The 20,577-nt window shown below is 30.6% G+C and overlaps 1 protein-coding gene across 3 annotated transcripts in view; it reads left to right on the top strand.

Moving 5' to 3' along the window:
- The window catches only part of LOC124543105 (homeobox protein araucan-like), a 125,864-nt gene that overhangs the window by 44,194 nt on the left and 61,093 nt on the right, over window positions 1-20,577 (top strand). For 2 of the 3 annotated variants that reach the window (XM_047121153.1, XM_047121154.1), the window contains exon 1: window positions 17,702-17,970. The exons of the other annotated variant lie outside the window; for it this stretch is intronic. In XM_047121153.1, the coding sequence (XP_046977109.1) occupies window positions 17,911-17,970 (60 nt within the window). In that variant the 5' untranslated portion in view covers window positions 17,702-17,910. Of the gene's footprint in view, window positions 1-17,701; window positions 17,971-20,577 lie in introns of those variants that run through there. 3 annotated transcript variants of the gene reach the window in all.

The raw sequence follows: 20,577 nt of genomic DNA, 5'->3' as shown, positions 1-20,577 counted from the left end.
AAGGACTGCCTGTAGTTTGAAAGACGTATATTTTAGGACCATTGCATGCAAATAGACCCTTCATTGAAATTATACATTTAATGAAAGGGAAATGTCGATTATTTATAGTTGCAATAGTCACTGATCTAACTCCAGTGACCTAATCTTTATAGATTGTTTTATTTGTAATTCTTTGATCAGTCCTTATCATTTTCAACCCGCAGATTTATGTGGACAAAAAGCATTGTTTTGCAACACCAGGAATTTGTATTTATTTTTGTAACTACACTATAAAATCTTGTAACCTATTTTATAGAGATTTTTATATTACAGCTTATATGCATGTTTCTAACCCTGGGGATGTAGAATGATTTACTCTAAACTATGCTAAGAGTAATCAATACGTTTCCATCCATCTATCCTCCTGCCCTTATCCCAATTTTATTTGGGGTCGGCGCAGCATGTCTTCTTCCATACTTCTCTGTCAGACGTCATCTCACAGTAAAATTATTTCTAACCATATCGTCTTTCACACGATCCATCCATCGTTTCCTTGGTCGTCCTCTACCTCTATATCCATCCACATCCATGCTCAAGGCTTTCCTCTCAATTTATCTTCATTCCTACAATTAATAATAATAAAAAGCCCAAAGTAATCAAGACGCTTTTGCGATCGATTTATTGATATCCTTAAAAAATCATCAGCTCTAGTGACAAGGGCATTCCCCTTGTTAGAAAATTGAGGGAGGGGTATCGTTTGTTGTGAACTGCAAATTAATTGTTAAAATTAACTGAACACATTTCGCAAATCCAAAGAATTGACTGCGTAGTAAAGTGACTTTGTTTTCTCTGGTTTAACACTTGTAACATGTAGAAGGTTATTATAGTACACCGGCTCACTAGCATTAAAAAAGAACACCGTAACATAATATCAGTTCTACAGCTAGAAGTATAGGTTACAATTTTGCAGATTAGTTGGTATCAAGATGTTGCTGATTCAAAGATATTAACATTTATATAAAAACTTATTGGAACGAATTCGTTTCAAAAAGTTTTTATAGTTTGAAATTCGTATTAAAATGCAACGTGTTATGTGTAACATTTTCACATCTGTTACGTGTTTATTGCAAGCACTTTGTAAATAAAGTGTACATTGTAAGTGTTTGTTAACAATTGTTAAATGATTGATATGTTAATTAATGTTAGTGTGTTTTGTTTAGAAATAATGAGCGCTGACTTCATACACAACTTAGTATAATTAATGGCTTCGATCTAGAGATAAGTATGGCATAACCGATATTAGGGTTAAGTTACATTATCTGTCGTTAGGAATAAAGGCTGGTTCACACTGAGTTTACTAATATTTTTAATTTTAACATTTTTAATCATTTTCGTTACACTACAAAGTTACGTTAAATGAAAATTGATCGAGTACAATTGACTGAAAATAAAAAGTTGTATTGAAACGTTATTATAGAAATGTTACATTAAGATTGAACTGTCAAATGAAACCCTTGCGAAAAAAAAGTTCTTCTGCAAAAATATGTGATATTGAAGAATTATTATTGAAGTTAGGTTGTGACGCATCCTGTATTATAGCTCAATTATAGAAGCCAACTGTTCTAATTCTTAATCCGTTATAAGATAAGTTGTCATTAACTATATTTTGTGTCACAAATTGTATACATATTTTTTTTCGTGTTCGATGACACTCATTACATAGTATAAAACAAAGTCGCTTATCGGTCAGTACGTATACTTAGATCTTTAAAATTATGCAACGGATTTTGATGCGGTTTTTATACATATGACTCGAGAGTAAGGTTTTGGTATACAATACATGAACAATTTAGTAAAGAAACATTGATAACTTTAGAAATTTCTGCTGTGATGTCATAACTCACCAGTGGGAAGCCGGGGCGGGTCGCTAGTTATATTATAAGACCGAGTAAACGCTACAAGTGCGCGCTAAGCTTTACGCTATTAAATGTACTGGTTTTATATAATTAGGTTAGAGCCTAGTATTAAATTTGCCGTTAATTAAATACCGGTTTAAATGGGACGGTTCAAAATTGTCTCGAGACGGTCTAAAGTGATATGCGCTTCAGTCATTCTACTTTTAAAGATTGTTCCTTTTGAGATATAAGTGAGTGAGCCATTGTATATCTCAATATATCTTAGATTCCATGGTTACCCAGTGACAAATACTTTGTTGTTACCATAAGATACATATCGAAATATCTACAAATTAATTGATACCTACTACTAATAAAAATATAAATAAAATAAACCAGCACAAATTTATTTATATTCATAATTAGTATGAGGTTATTTTTATTAATTTCTTGCGAATGAAAGAAGGCACTGCAAGAAGTATAAAGAACTCAAAGAGTGAACTACCATTTCATGTTATTCAGTATTAATAAAAACATTTTTGAAATAGTTATCATTGTTCTTTTTTTAAATATTCTAGAAATTCTTTCAATTTAAATACATAGTAGCTACATTTTATTTTTAAAATTTTCTTATATAGCAAAAACATTTGCCTAAAAGGCCAGTTCTGTTTTACATTCGATTTTTAAAAAGTAATCGTCGAAGATAATTATTATTTATTACAGTATTTGCACGGTTCGATTTTATTTCTATAGCCCTTATTTCTGCTCAAAAAAGTAAAAAAGAGGTGATGAGGTGTACATAAAATATATAATATTTGATAGTGAAACAATGAAAGTTTATTTACGATTATAATTATAATATTATAATTGAGTGATAATTTAAATAATTTTAGAATCCATTCCATTCCTTTTTCATTTAAGTACATTTTTAAGCATTGTAACATAATACCTTTGTCATATTAATGTGACTATAGAAAATAAAAAAAAATGTGTACATTGGAATGAAAATCGAAATCATATTTAAATTCATACGAAACATAGCCGACAAAAACGTTTTGAAGACACGACGTACAACGGGCCCGCGCCTATTCTACAGGCGAATTCAATTAACTGTACAAGGCACAGGGGCAATAAATTCTCTAAACAATCAGAATTCGAGCGGTAATATGTCCGTCCGTGCATACGCACTGCGGCCAACTGTTTAATCAACGAATAAACAAGACAATATATACCCAACGGTCGTGTCTGTGTGTGCTGAAAAAATGTAAACCTTGTTACGCGAACCATGTAAGGTGGAATTGTAATTTTGATTTGAATATTTTCATGTTTCGTAAAAGTATGTTTTGTTTTTATGCGGAAAGGTTTAGGTTGTGAACTCGCTTCTATTCGTGTACATAAATAAGTTTTATAGATAAACAAAGATAATATTACTTGCGTCAATAAAATTGGAAAAAAATGTAGCAGTCGTACACTATATATAATATAAAGATGTTTTTGTTTGTCAATCACGTGAAACGCAACGTATCATATCGTATAAGCCTGACCGTATCAATCTCATCATCCGTAGGTTATATTATTTTTTTTATTTTTAAATAAATCGAAACAAACCTCTTTGTTGAAGCTGAAATACAAATATTTCTCCACTATTCGGTTGATTGCACTAAAATAACAACATATGTATATGTCATTCTAATCACAACAGGAGTAAAAAAAATTGACATTTAATCGACGCGATATCATTGGTCGAAATTTCAAATAAACTGAAATACTCATAATTGATTGGTGCAATAATGACGTCTTGAATGTCGTTGAAATTGTTATTGGAAGTTTTTAAATCAAGTTAACCTCTATATGAGTAGTTATGTGGACTATTCCTTTGTTTAATAGATAGTGTTAAACTTGTTTTGGGGAAACTTATTTATTTACTGCGAGAAACAATGCAAGAACTTATTTACTGCTGTGTACTTTTATTTATGGGTTAATATATCGCGTTATTATTTTGTTTATTGTCGAACACACCACCAATAACAGGACATCGATTTCTTTATACAAAAGTATAATACGACACAATTTAAATGTAGCTTCGGCAAAATTTGTAAAACTAAAACTTACAGGATTAAGTACGCTATCCCAAATTATCAATGTTTATTTCTTATGAGAATATGATCTTTACACAAACGTAATAACTTGTAATATCATATGACCTAATGTATTCGTCAATTTAACCGTCGATTTACATGCACTTGCTGTCTCGGGTTGAACTGACGCGAGGATCTATAGCGACGAATAGCATCGAATGCCGCGATAGGATGCTATTTCTATTGGTTGTATAAATCGGCAGCAATTTATTAAATTTGCCGATAGTACATCTATGTTGTGTCGTACTTTACATAAGCATTTATAAGTAACATTTGCCCAGTATTACTTATAATATCGTACAGCGTAGAACGATAAACCGTTTTACATATTTAGTGACAACAGTTACTGTTGGATTACAAATTTCGTAACTTTTTTAGCCTAGAGTTAAATTAGCCTAATCGCATAGGAGACATGACAAATTATGTTCCGCGTCTGTTAACGCATTAGCAATATATAATAGAGCCTTTCTGTTGTCAGAAACAATAACACAAAGTCAATTCTTTCGCTGATATTTAGTAAAATTTAAGTATTTGATCGGAGTAACAATCCCGTTTACATTTGTCTTATTTATTATTAGCTATCCCCGAAATTGTACGCGTTTTAATTTAACAAAAAAGTTATTGTTCAGTTTGCTTTTTATAATAACTTATTACTTAATAAAAATAGCCTAAGTCACTACTTATTACTACCACTAGTGAAAGGCCCGTCTAAGTTGTTCAGAAATTGGACGAAACAAACAGACAGACATAAGTTGAGAAAAACCTATTTAGTTAAAAATGGTTACTTTAATATTACAAACAGACACTTCAATATAATTAAATGTGTATAAGAGAAAATAATTAGTTTATTTATTGTTTTATAAAATGTGTTCTTATAAATGTCGAGAAGCGTGTTGTTTGGTCAAACTTCATCCTTAATGTGTTCTGTGCAATCACTATTCTTTTGGCCAAGCTTGGGACCAACGTTGGTACGCGTCTTCTTGGCTGGTTGAAGACGTCCAATCTTTACTAATTATTCATTAATAAAGAATGAAAATCAATTACAAGATATATCTAATTCAAATTTCGTTCTAATTTCAAATTTTATTAAATTTATGTGATTGCATACAAGACTTAACATTGAATATCCACCAAAACTTCCTACTTTCGCGAATACATTTTAAATCCTAAAGAAAATACTTCACATAAACAATGTTTACACGTCAGCGGTATTGTGAGACACGGCCATTGTTCAGTCACAAGTCACGGACGGACGCAGAACAGATACAACTTGGGAATGGCATCTAAATTAAACTCCAAGTACCAACTTTGTTTCCATTTTATAACTCGTTCGTTTCGCGAACTAAATGTTGGATTAATTTATTTATCGTTCGAATTCGCTTTTACGTAACTTTGATTAGCTGTACATATATCTGATTAAGAATATTAAGATATAGTTCATTCTGTTTGACGCTTAACTGGAAAAACATACTGTTGAAGATTTTAGTGTGTAAAATTAAATAACTTGATTTTATATTCTTAGTAATATAGTTAACTAGCTGTGCCCGCAACCTTGTACGCGTTATATTATTATTATTGTAGCCTATTTTATTCCTTATTATATCAGTTATCTACCAGTGAAACTGCCGTCGTAATCGGTCCAGTCGATCCAGAGATTAGCCGGAACAAACAGACAGACAGGCAGAAAGACAAAATTTAAAATAAAAAATGTTATTTTGATCTTTGTACCGTATATACATACATATGCATTGAGTAAAAAGGGTTATTTTAATATTACAAACAGACACTCCAATTTTATTATACCTATTATGTAAGAGATTATTTTCATAAATTTCAAAGTTGATGAGGCAATTCTTTCAGATGCTTTGATATTAGAAACACAAGGTCAAGTTGGAGTGCAACGCTTTTAAATGTAACGTGGTCAAGTGCTCAGAAATCGTGATTTTTTCAAACATAATCCAATATAAACTGAGCCATCAACTAATACTGATACTACTTCTGACAAGGTTCACGTTTAACGTTAGAAAAATCTATACATGGCCAATTAACCCCGAGGCACACTGAACGCTGAGACAGCGTATCGCTCCTCCGATCCTGTTATCTGATCCGTCGTAAAAATTAATTGTATACACATGTTTGTAAATATCTTAACGTTTAGGAAGTCCGTTGGTGCGACGCACGCGAACGTACGCACGTTATGTAATTAATAAGGCCTGAACGACAATGCTGTCGATGCTATTACAGCGCGATAACATATTCTGTGCGTTAATTATATAGTTTTTTTTTTACGATATACTAGCGACCCGCCCCGGCTGCTGATACTAAATATATAACAGAACTTTTCTTTCTCTTTACTATATTGTCCATGTATTAAATACAAAAGCCTTTCTTTCCAATCACTCTATTAAAAAAAACGCATGAAAATCCGTTGCGTAATTTTATAGACCTAATACATAGGGACAGACAGCGGTAAGCGACTTTCTTTTATACTATGTAATGAATTAGGACGAACTAATGAGAAGTCTGATGGTAACTGATCCACCAAAGAACCATGTAAGTCAATGCGCCATTAACCTTGTGAAATAAGATGTTATGTCCCCTGTGCCGGTAGTTGCACTGGCTCACTTATCCTTCAAACCGGAAAACAATTGTTTGACGATGGTGATCACCTATCGCCAAGTGGCTTATTTGCTTATGAGCCAACCAAAAATATTATATAAGTTACCATACCAGTTACCAAATATATAAGTTACCAATAGCGTCCTAAATAACTAATTACATCAGTATAACCGTCGGTGAAACTAAAATATATATTCAGTGGTACTTGTTTGAACCTGCAATCACCGGTTAAGAAGCACGCGTTCTAACCACTGAGTCATCACGGCGGTTGTGTTGGTTTAGTCTAAAACTATACCCGTCATTATACCCTCCCTTAATCTAAGGGCGCCTATTTTTGACGACAAAAAAATCAACAGCTACTTTACGTGACATTAGTTTTTGTGTTTCCTGCGGGATCGTCGCCTGAACGCCATCACATATTCCAAAAATGCGAAATTGTCTCAAATTGCTTGTTATTAACGATGACAGATGTCTTGGCGCCAGGCACAGTTACTGTACACGCGATTCTGCACCTTATTCGTACGAGATGAAGTTCAATATCGCTTGCCAGTTGTTTGAAGATTGAAGGTATTGATACAGTATATGGATATGCAATTAGTGACAGTTTTTTTTTTATGTTTATATGTTACTTACGTAACTTTGTCATCATTAATGTTTTATTCAGTTACAGAGATTATTTAAACAAACATACCTACACATAATTAAGACAAATAACGAAATCTATATTAATATTATAAACGTAAAAGTAACTTTATCTGTATGTCGCTCTTCCATGACCAAATCGCTGAACCAAATTTGATGAAATTTTGTATAAATCAAACTTGAACTCCAAGAAAGGCTACTTTTCTGCCTAACACATGACAATCAACACCCTAAGACGAACGAAGTCACAGGTGACTACTAGTTATATTCATTTAATTTCATAAATACTTACCAGCTATAACCGGTAATATCTGGATATAACTAGTAATTGGTTTGTTACAGGCGCTATATATTTAAATGAAATAAATATAATTATTATTAGTTCTATTCATCAACGACAAACACACAAACGTAATTCTGCTACGTTTTTATAATATGCATATATAAAATTGTGTTTTATTCAAACATATGGGGTACATCGCCTTGTGGGTTAAACTAATATAATATATTGCCCTTCTGTGCGTCTAAAATGTCAAGTAACGCCACGGGCGGTCGTTGTGCTTTTAGGCAGAGGGTACACGTATAGGATTATTATTATTATTTTTGTATGATATTATTATTAAATACTAGTTTTTTGTTTAGATGAAAGTATACTGATATATTTTTGTAATTTACATATTGGAACAATATAATCATTTAAATATTCAATAATATACCTAATATTGTTATAAATATTAAAACAGGATTTATAGTCTAAGTATTTTTTTAATTAATTATAATGTAGTATTCCTTTCGATAAATACAGTGGAGCCGAGTTTTAAACTAGTAATATTCGGTAAAGTATCACGTACCTATTTTATATCAATGAGGCATACCCAAGTAAAGCTTCAAATGTAGTGTAATACCTGCAATGTGATACCTATATATTAATTTATACTCACGGTAACTTTCATATGTATTTCTATTTATTTTACAAAAACAAAAATAACAATTTCCATCTAAACTTATGTTATAAGTGCGAAAGTAACTGTGCCTGTTCTTTTTACATCGTCAATGCGCCACCAACCTCGGGAACTAAGATGCTATGTCCCTTGTGCCTGTAGTTACACTGGCTCACTCACCCTTCAAACCGTAACATAACAATACTGCGTACTGTTGTCTAGCGGTAGAATATCTTATGAATGGGTGGTACCTACCTAGGCGAGCTTGCACAAAGCCCTACCACCATGTACCAATATTTTATGCCTATATTCGAAATCAACATATATTTGTTTCAAGTAGGGTCTTGCGAAATATTGTAATCATCAATTAACGGGATAAAATTTGATTTACAGCAAAATGGGTAGTTAGTATTGACTATATTTCCATAATCTTTTTTTTTATAAATATTGGTCAACATCCACATATGCTGAGATTTGCTCCTCTTCCATTAAGGAGAGGGTTGGAACATATTCCAGCACGCTGTTCCATTGCGGGTTGGTGGAATGCACGTGTGGCAGAATTTCGATGAAATTAGACACATGCAGGTTGCCTCACGATGTTTTCCTTCACCGCCGAGTACGAGATGAATTATAAACACAAATTAAGCACATATATATAGTAGTGCTTGCCTGGGTTTGGACCCGCAATCATCGGTTAAAATGCACGCGTTCTAACCACTGGACCATCTTACTTGTTGTATGTTCGTTATTTATGGTAGAATATTTAATCGTCTTATCATTCGATGTACCATCTGATAACAGGATTTATTACATATGTGTTAGCTTCGCATAATTATAAATTAATATATTAGATTTTATTTTAATAGCAATATATTTATGCATTGGCTGAATATTTTTCGAATAGAGATTTAGCATTTCGTATTATGGAGACGCTTTTTGGTATAACCTTCTTTTTCTCGCTGGAAAAACGCGTTTCATTTTCAATTTGAACTGGTTCAAACTGGTTTAAAAACAATTGCAAGATATGATCCACACATTAGCAGCATAAATACCATACTAAGTAAATATTGTTGTGATCTTTTCTTCGAGCCTTTTTCCTGATGTGTAACTAAACATAATATTTAGACGTAATCTAATAATTAATAGTATTTGAGTCACAGATTCGAAAAACTGCAAAGAGTCTTAGAAATTATTCGATTTATCGATTATTTTAACGATATCGATATTCTTGTGTATAGTTTTACAAATTTCGTCCAGCGATATCAAATTTCTTTTCTCATTTACTAACTGGACGGCCTTGGTTCTCTTTTCAAATTCAAAAACAAGAAAGCAACCGCGAAATACAGGTCATAATTTGGTAGTAATATTTAAATTTAAAAATAGTGTAATTTCGGTAGTTCGGGATGGCCAAAAAAAATTAATGTTTTACAATGATACTTCAATCTCTCTATCTTTTGTTACAATGCCCTGCTATCGTCCAATAGTTTTCTAATGACAGCTCAATCATATTTAAAATAAGAAATAGTGTTACATGCCAGGGTTAAATCGTATGCCATATAAAATAATATTAATTACAGTTTTACAAATTATTGATCAATTAATTACAATAATAATTGTATATAATAAAGAAATTTCAATAGCCCCTGCTATATTCATAATATGCAATAATAATGTGATATAAGTTATGGTATAGAATCAAATGTCATAACACCGTATTGAAGGCTAGGGTTACTCTGTAACAATAGTGTAGTAGTAATAGTTAGTAATCCTAAAAAAGTGTTTTTGATGGTAAGTGGTTTATTAGGATAAGTTTTGGAGTATTGAAAGGTAATTTATATATCTTGAACGTAGAATCAACAATTTATAAGTCAAGATTATTAGTGGGCCAATAGGCCACATTATACTAAGTGATGATGACTGCTCATGGATATAGGCGCTTTTAAAAATTTTAAGCATTGGTATCTTACATAGCCAAATAAGATTTCATGTCCCATTAGTTATCTAATATTATTATTTACACATATAATAAAATTTGAGTGTTTGTTTGTAATATTAAAATAGCCCTTTTTTACTGATTATCTATATTTCTCTGTCTATTTGTTCCGGCTATTTTTTTGTAACTTACAAGGTCGCAAGCACACGTAGTATAATATATAACAAGAATATTACTAATATATGTAGTTTCTAAAATGTAGTTAGTACACATCTGTGATCGGATGTAGCTGAACGAATAAACGCAATACTTTGTTCCGTTGTCTGATTAAAACTTATAATTAGTACAACAATTAATTAATTGTTGACGTATATAATTGCAATCGCGTTTAAAACAATATTTTATATTGTCGAATGTGTTTTCTCTTGTACAACAAATGTAAAATAAATCGGATTTGTTGTTTACACGAAATACGTGCTAGTGGAACGCAATGAAATAAAATGAAAAAAAATATATATTCATATATTATTTTATTTCAATGAAACTATCTCAATTATAATTTTTGCTCGAGACTTTTGTTGCCTGACGAGGCAACAAAAGTCTATATCCAAGAAGTCTCTCTGGAATACACAAATACCGCTAAAAATTTACTACGCTACAGTAACTAAACTTTTCTATATTTGACGTTTGATTTACTGGTAGGGTTTTGTGCAAACCAGAATAGGTAGGTAACATTTATTAGGTACTTATTCCAACACCAGTAGGTAGGTACTTAGGTAGTATTGATGTGTTTTGTTTTCAAAGTGTGAGTGAGCTTATGTACCTATTTACTACACATACATACTTAATTCATAAGGTCGGTTGCCCATTGGGGATGTAATGCTTTGGTAATATTTCATAACTAAAATATTTCCAAACCCGAGACTTCCAATCATATAATGATTCAATATTAGTCAAGTAAAATTTAAAACCAATATTTTTACTTTAAAAAGGTAACAAAATACACATTAATTACACGTATTTAAGCCCTTATTAAAGCCTTATTGTATCTAGTAAATAGCCACTTGTAACAATAAGCGCGAACTGTTATCCCCTGAGGGAGTGCACGCGAATTCGTCCAATCGAATAATTATTTAAACGTGAAATAAATTAAAATACGCAACGGTGTAATTGAGGCCGTATGTTATTAACTGTTTATTTATATAATTATCTTTAACAGGATTATTTGTGAGTTAATTAATCTTATTCGCTATCTTTATGAATGATCTAACATTGTGATATTTTATGGAGGCTCGATCTAAGCTGCATACAGATTTGTAACTTAGATAGATCAACGCTAATATTATAATTCTAAATTGTCTGTTACAACTTTATGCTTTGACGACCTCCATGGTCGAGTGGTGTGTACATCGGTTTTCATGGGTACGCCACTCTGAGGTCCCGGGTTCGATTCCTGGCCGAGTCGATGTAGATTACCATTAGTTTTCTATGTTGTCTTGGGTCTGGGTGTTTGTGGTAACGTCGTTACTTCTGATTTCCATAACACAAGTGCTTCAGCTGTGATGTTGTCTCATATTTATTTATTTATTTAACTTTATGCTTAAACTGCTGAACCAATTTAGATAAAATTCGGTATGATAGTAGATTTTTCGAAACGGAATGAACATGGGCTCCCCGAAGGAGTAAAATTGGGGTGTAAGTTTATGTGCTATAATATTTACAAATTCAAGGGGGCAAAGTCGCGGGTTCAGCTAGTAGGTATGCAAACAATACTGTTTTACTTATATATTATAAAATAATAAAACAGTGTTAAGGCTTTTTATAGGTAGTATCAAAGTACATTGAACTCTATTTTCAAAAAAAAAGAAAAAACAAAACAACTGTTACATTTGATTGGTTTAAATTTGATGATGTGTGTAGTTGATCCCTTCCTGGTTTACCAGAGATAATAATTGAAAATATTCTATCAGATTTAGCTATTTTAGTACTGAGTAGGTACTGCTATGTGGCGGTAGAATTTTTGATGAGTGGGAGGTACCTACCCAGACGGGCTTGCACAAAATCCTACCAAGAATATTATACAAGTTTCATTATATAAATACATATGTTATAATAAAGTTAATCCGTTGTGTATATGGCATCGCGGTTTATAACAACGAATTCGCATTTCTAAGTCTTGCCCGTTTAATAGCTATCACGGAACGGGTCCCCGAACTACGTTCTGACTTCCTTACACACGTATTTTACGAGTTACAAGGAACCAATAAGGATTTAATCGTATCAAGGGGAGTCTATTGTATTGTGACGTCAAAATGGCCATTGTCGTCAGTGACGTCAGAGGTCCCATTGTTGTCAGATGTGCTATCGACAATCGAGTAACCGATTACCGATTACGAGTAACAGGAGACCTTTAAAAGTTTCACGGGATTTTGTATCTTGGACCATATAAATAAAGACGTATTTTGCTTGATATATTTTTGGATCTGTAATTGTGTTGTGAAGATTCGGATTTGAATTATTTTCACCGAACAGGTGGTTCTGGCTGGAATTAATTTGTTGTAAAATAAATGTTTAACAAATCAATATTAAAAAAAACAAACGTTCGTATACACACACTAGAAAATTTTAAACGTTATTTTATAAAATTATAAATTGATTCACAGTATGGATTCTACGAGAACGACCGACAAAAAATCACTCATATGAATTATATTACATATAGCAATTCTATGATACAATTAAATTAATATATCCTGCATGAAAATCAACGAATGATAAAATAATACCGCGTTATATCTATATAATCTTGTTCATAATAAAAATACGCTACTTATGCATATTTTTTGTAATGTATGCTTTTTATTTATGTATTAGTGAATGTTAACATTTTTCATAATACTTGTAAATCATTTGTTTTTGTATTAAACCTTGATCTCTTATCAAGTAGTCGTGCATTTATCAAGCGCGTTATAAAACTCACAGTGGAAATCATAATATAATTATTTATTTGTCTACTGATAGCGGTAAGAAACGCCATAAAATTATAATAATAGTAGGTTAGTACTGAGTAATATACTATTGCAGACGTTTAAAAAAAGTATAATTAATAATCACACTACACTACACTTTAATACAGATAGCAAATAAATAATAACATATCAAATGAAACTCTAAGAACGCCGCTAATTTAATTTTAATTAAATCTTTAAAGAATTCATTTAAAAATATTGTTACATTTGAAAAAATATAAAACAAAATCAAGTTGCATAAGTTGTCTCTGTGCGATAGTTATGTAGGTACTAATATTAGCTCTTAATTTTAAGTAAACAATTTACAAGGTTTTATTTATAATTGTTAGAGTTCGGACTAAATGCAACCGAAATTAAAGCTTTTTAAGACCGATTAGTACCCGCTTTTGATGCTAGTGACTCTACAAAGTTAAACATGCATTGTTATAAGTATTAGACATACATACATATAATATTTTTGTATAGTTTATATAGTTTAATATTGCTCCTGAGGTGTTCGACAAGAGAGCCTATATCAGGCATTGCTTTCAAACTTGATTCATACCAAATACCATCAAATGTAGTTCAGTGGTTTGCCCGTGCAAATGCAAACAGGCAAAAAAAGAACTTATTTTGTATTTACAATATAATAATAACATGAAACTATTTTCATAAAAGGCTTCTTTAGTATAATAAAAAATTCAAAATGTTACTATAACAATGTTCTATAAATAGTAGTCTTATTATTTATTCAAATTCAATATTTTTATAAATAAATAAACAGCTTATGTAATATAATCATTTATAACCTTTCGTGTAATCTAGATTACTATTGATTGTAATATATTTTTAAACTTTATAAAAACGTGAAGGAAAAAAAGTGTCTATCAGCTTAACCCCTATTTTCTATTCCCATTTTAGCATCCATTGGTCAGCTGTCCTACCCGCATCTGTGGTACTGTTATTAGGGTTCCGTGGGCTAATTTACGACACGTCTTTAATAATACTTTAAAAGTTACATAATTATTTCTCTCACTTTAGCATTTGAATAATAATGTAATTGCAGATTTTTTTTCTTTTAGAACGACTGGATCTTACTAAATGGTACTGGGTACACATTATACATTATTATACAATACAAATCTAATGATTTTATAAAATAATAAGATCTGTATTGTAGTCATTTTATTCTCTGTCTTTCTTTTCCGGTTCCAAATATTTATTAAATATAAAAGACAAGTATCAAAATTAATTTAATAACCTATAATATATTATTTATATCATAATGACCACATATAACTACTTATATAACGACACCAATAGAATTATACTACGATGCTCGAATTTCAGTGAAAATCGTTTTCGTATGCCAAGTAACTTAAAATATCTTATTTTATATATATGTACTTATTAAAAATAACATAAAGAAATATACAAAATTAACGACGTCACAAATTTTATTCACGTTCACTAAAGGCAATTTTTGAAATAAATCGATTTAAATTAATTATTAGCGGAGTGTGCACACTCTCGAATTAGCGTAGTATAAATTGTTGGTGTCGATATGAGTCAATATGGCACGGTGGTCAAAACTGCTTTTTATGCAATACGGGTTCAAAATCGGCAAGCTCTCACTTTTTTTTCTGTTTAAAATTCCATTTTTGAATTGAAGTGGCGTGCTTGAACTACCAAAACAGATACTTACGAGAAACCATAGTTCGCGTAATGATTGCCAATATATTTAATCAATATAAATTTATTTATACGAGAGCAGAGATGGACCAGTGGTCAGTACGCGTGCTTCTTAACTGATGATTGCGGGTTCCAACCCAGGCGAGCACCACTAAATATTCATGTGCTTAATTTGTGTTTATAATTCATCTCGTGCTCGGCGGTGAAGGGAAACATCGTGAGGAAACCTGCATGTGTATGATTTCATAGATATTCTACATGTGTACCTATTCCACCAAACCGCATTGGAACAGTGTGGTGGGATATGTTCCGAACCTTCTCCCTATAGGGAGAGGCGACCTTAGCCCAGCTGTGGGAAATACACTGGCTGTTGTTATTGATACCTAATTGCCGTAGAAATTAATTTTTATTATCATATTTAATTGGCGTACGTTATTTCTTATGGAATCGGTAATTCCTGACGCTTGATTGATTAATTAAACGTTATTCATAGTTTTTTTATATAAATTACTTGTACGCCTTATAGGAACAAATTATTTAGTACTGAGACACGAAGTAATTATGAAATTACAAACTATAGGTAATAGGCGTCCATTATAATGAAACAGAAAAATATTTAAATTACTTTTGAAATAAAAATAAATTTTACGCATAACATTTTTAATACACCAACTAATGTTATAAATGTTGGTTTGTTTGTAACTTGTTAAATATCAAACCGATCATTAAATTTTGCATATAAATTGTCTGGAGCATAAACAAAGCCGGGGGCTAAAACTAGTCACATGTAACATTAGTTTATAAGCATGCATACATATTACTTACCAATACCCTTTAATTTACTGTACAAATGTTAGTGCTTAAACAATTACAAATAATATTGGTTGAGGATCTTTGTAGGTTGATCTGATGTACAGGATCTACCCTCTTTAAGCCCCAGTATCAACAAATATATGATCATGTAGCTGATAAATCTAACATATTAAATTCTTTGAAGAAATTCATTCTTACATTCATTCATAATAAAATTTTTATTGTATAAAATATGTCGCAAGTGAATTTGGTATTTATAAAAACAGTTAAATTGAAATCAACGTAGGTACACATTTTTTTTACATTTTTTTTTGTATACGAATCAACAAAATATTTAACAGCTTCAAAAATACTACGAAATGTTTTTTTTTTTTATGCGAACTAAACGCATTTTGTTTAGTAGATAAATAATTACGTACATGTATATAAATATGAAATAACTTTTTATGTATAACGAATCTAAATAACTAATTTTGTTTGTATTTTTTAATTTAACGCCCTACGTTCCTTATAAATGTACAAAGTGAATATTTACAGACGGTACAGTGGTTAAAACTTTTGAATCATAACCTGTGATCGCGGGTTCAAAGAAAAAATATGTTATTAACGGATTCGACATGACACGAGACAGCGTGGAATAAACTCCTAGGTTTCTTAAAATGTAGAGCTTTCTCAGTGGAAAATTAACACATTATATATTGTTATATATTCTTTAGCTTTTCAGTGTATATTAATAATAATAGTTTTTTATAGCAACATTTATATATTGTCCAATAAAAAAAAAACTATCTGATTTTTGCCTCAATCTTCATCAACGTTCATATCGGATAATTAAATTTTTTCTAAGTTCTTTCAAATATACCTACTAAATTCAATTAAATAAAATATTAAAAAAAATCTCTACAAAAGTGATAATCACCATACCACAATATATCACAAAACGATGTGCTTAAAAACTTTTACCATTTTTTTTTGTGAAATATATTTATTATTACATAATTTAAATATACTTAACATGAAAACTATAATTTTTCCAGTAAACCATCCAAAAACTTTCATTCACGTACCAAAATTACAATTATTTAGTACTTATATAAATAAATAAATAATCTAGGTATGTATAATTTATTTAACTCATTTAATTTTAATTAAAATAAATTAAATAATATATACATTCACTTACTTGTGCATCTGTTAATAAATATTTAATTGATCTCAAAAAATATGTAGATACACAAATTACACAGATGTAGACTAGTATATATTGCAATCAAATTAAAATATATGTGTACCTGCCTATCTAATGATTAAAACATTTTTAGTACATAGATAATACGGCTTAGCATTTGTTTTGTTAAGTAGGTAACTGTGCTGATTATTAGGTATACTTGAGTACCTAATTATATTTTGAATCAAATATTAATTAATGTAAGATTATATACCTGAATTCTTATACCTGTTTGCGTAAACTAATATTCAGTTCATTACCCCTTCAATGTTAAGACTTTAAAATAATTTTATTACACGCTAAAAACTTATTTTAAAGTTTGAAACCACCTTAAGCTGTGTAGGTATTATTTCAATTAATAGCCTTTATACTGACATTACGTTGAGAATAACGACGAATATAAACACAGGTAAAAACTAAAATTGATATTCGACTCGACGGCGCTCCGTAAATCTGACAAGGTGAAACATCTTGTCCTCGGCCGAACCATTTTTTGCCTATAAAGATTTGTTTGCTCGTACGCCTCGCGACTGTCTCGCCGAAAACCCATAAACATGGACAAGTCAGATCGACTCTGCCGCTTTTCCCCCACCCGAACAGAGGCGGCGACGTTTGACGGGGCGTGGTCGTCTCGTGGTGGGGACGCAGCCGCCAATACGCGGCCGCCTTTCCAGTCTGTGTTTCGAGAAGGACAGAAAAGTCGTTTTGCGATTGGTAGATACCGGTCGGCGCCGCCTTTTGGGTGGGGCTAAAATCGCTCAGTCCTACGGCGGAGGGGCGTTTGATTTCTGGCGCGCGCCAGTCTGTGTCGAGAATCGTTAGCGTGAAGGTGTCGTGCCGACGAGTTGCCCGGCATGCTAGCGCGCAGCTCGGCTCCCTGACGCGCAGGATGGCAGCGCGCCGCGCAGCCGCCGCGCACATAAACAACTGTGATAAATTAACTTAATTTTTTTCATAGACGTAGTATAGATAACCCGTCCTTGACTAGACTTTGAGAGACAGTGTTGTGTGAAGCCGCCCATATGATCGTCCCTATGGCAGCGTACGCACAATTCGGCTACTCGTACCCATCCGCCTCGCAGGTTAGTAATATTGCTTTTGTAACAAACCACGTCTGATTCGAATACGTAGATAAGTATGTAAATTAGTCGTTCTAGTCACATTTAGTAACTGGAATCAGTGGTGATAAAAATACAAGCGGTTTGTCGTTAAATTATAAACAAATACTAAACTTAAACGGAACAATAAATATAGTTTAGTAATAAAAATTGAATATTGAAACTTAATTATAAATAAATAGTATAATTTGTATATATATATGTGGGTATTATAATTGTATAATAATGTATTACCGTTTTGGCTCTACATTAGTGTATGCAACAAGCATTATAAGGCCCCGACGGTCTTGACGAAGTATGTAAATTATTAAAAATAGTATAATTTGTATAAAAGTATAAATATAGTTGGTATGAAATTTGTAAGAAGTTTAGATTAAATATAGAGATATTTGTGATAGAATTGAAACTTTCAATTTCAAATTAAATGATTTCTAACTATATGTTATAATTTTAGTTGTATTCACTATATGAAAGCCTAAACAACTAAAACAGGAATATAGTTTATTTTATGGAAGAATATAGTTTATTTTTTAAATAAATTAACAGAACACAAATTGAATTAGATTATAAAATACCTAATTATAAATTGAAAGATAAAAAGTAGGTGCCTTCAGTTTGAACTTCTGACGCAAAACTTTAGATAATTATTTATTAAAATAAATGTATATATAATTTAAACTTAAATTTAAATAATTATAATAAAATTTACATCAATTTAATATCTACATTTGTAATTTTCATTTAAATTTATAAATTATATGTACTTGAATATATTATTATGTGTAATTATATATACATATATTATTTTATTCGACTATACTGTTTTAGTAACATTGTATAATTGAGTTGTTTCTTGTTATATTTATTTATAAAACTATTATCATTTTCATTATTTACATAGGTAACTATTAAACTGTTTTAGTAGAACGTGCACATAATAGATGTATCAGTAAAAAGAAACTTTATAAATAATTTAAATATTAATTAACATAACTGATAATCTGAAAATAAACTAAAATTTTAAACAAATAAAACATAAGTTAATCATTATTAACATATACTTATAGCATATATAGAATTTTCTAAGTGAGCCGACTCTTTATAAAATAAGATAAGTATATTATTGTGCAATAAAAAGATCTTATTACAAATGCTTCAACCAAATCTTATTGGGATTTGATGAAATTTAATTTTTCGAATTTAGGAAATCATAGTTATCTTTACAAAGTAGGTATATAGTTATTATAATAAGTATTATTGTATATTTGTTTATAATAACAGTTCAAATGAGTAAGGCAGTAAATATTGTATTAATATATATATATATATATATATTTTAATTTAAATGAATCCAATCAATGTATAAATAGTATATTATCGTAAAGATGGTTTAATTAAGAATATATTTGATTAATGAAATGGATTTCTAAATGATCTTTTTTTTTAAATTAAGATAATGTGCAAAGGTATGCTGTATAGTTCGAAGTTTAAGTAATTTTCTAATTGGTATTAAGTCTTATTTTTAAACAACTATCCTTTTAAGGAGGCAACGTATTTATTGTATTCATCCAGATTAAACTGTCATTAACACGTTTTATTATATATAAATAAGCAAAGCCGTATTATCAATTTTTATTAGAAAGTTCATTTTTAAGTATTTTATATACAATTAAAACATTGTCGGTATGTCTGTACATTTAAATTTGCTAATGTATAATTATAGATAAGTAATATTCATTTAAATAATTGTCAAGCAAATATAAATTTAATTACACGTTTCTGTGTTACAGATTATAAATTATTGTTTTTATTCCAATTCGATAGATTGGAATAATATAATATCTGTATCTTAGACATAGATTATAAAAACAGTCGAATAAAAAAATAAATTATTTAAAGTAACTGTAAAATAAAAGTCTGAGATAATTAATGTATCTTTAAGTTCTGAACGTAAAGATTTCAACGCGATTTGGATATTAAGCCGATAAATCGTCGATACGATTTTTGGGCGATGTATACACAGACTTACATAAGCCGTTTATTAAGTATATTGATTTGACAACTAAGAGAATATACAAGACTGTAATCACCGATGAACACAAATTATAAGAAGATCAAGCAATAAGTTATCAATTGAAAAAACTTATTGGAATAATATTACATCGGCGTTCCAATTGGAAATTATAATCTGTGTGTATTTCATTTAAACCTTTTTTTTTCGAACCTTTTTTATTACTAATGTTACTTAACACTTTAATAATTCATCAAACAATTCTAGATGTTTTGGACATAAGTTTATATCATTGAAGGGAAGCGTCGAGTGTTAATCGTGATGTATCATATAAGTGTGAACACTTATAGCGAAATATTTATGTTTTTAAGAAGTATGTTATAAAACTAATGACAAATTAATAAATGACATATTCCAAATTTAAATTCAATTCGAATCGTCTGTTATAGTCAGAGTCGGATTTAAAGGTGTGGAGGCCCCGGGGCCACAAAGCAGTGAGGGCCCTAGACAAACAGCTTATAGTATTTTTTTCCGAACCGAAATTTTATTTTCCAATGGGT

This window comes from Vanessa cardui, chromosome Z, assembly GCF_905220365.1.
Source record: "Vanessa cardui chromosome Z, ilVanCard2.1, whole genome shotgun sequence".
NCBI classification, from domain to species: Eukaryota; Metazoa; Arthropoda; class Insecta; order Lepidoptera; family Nymphalidae; genus Vanessa; species Vanessa cardui.
The sequence above is the reverse complement of the archived record's forward strand: the minus strand, read 5'-3'. Positions and strand labels throughout refer to the sequence as shown.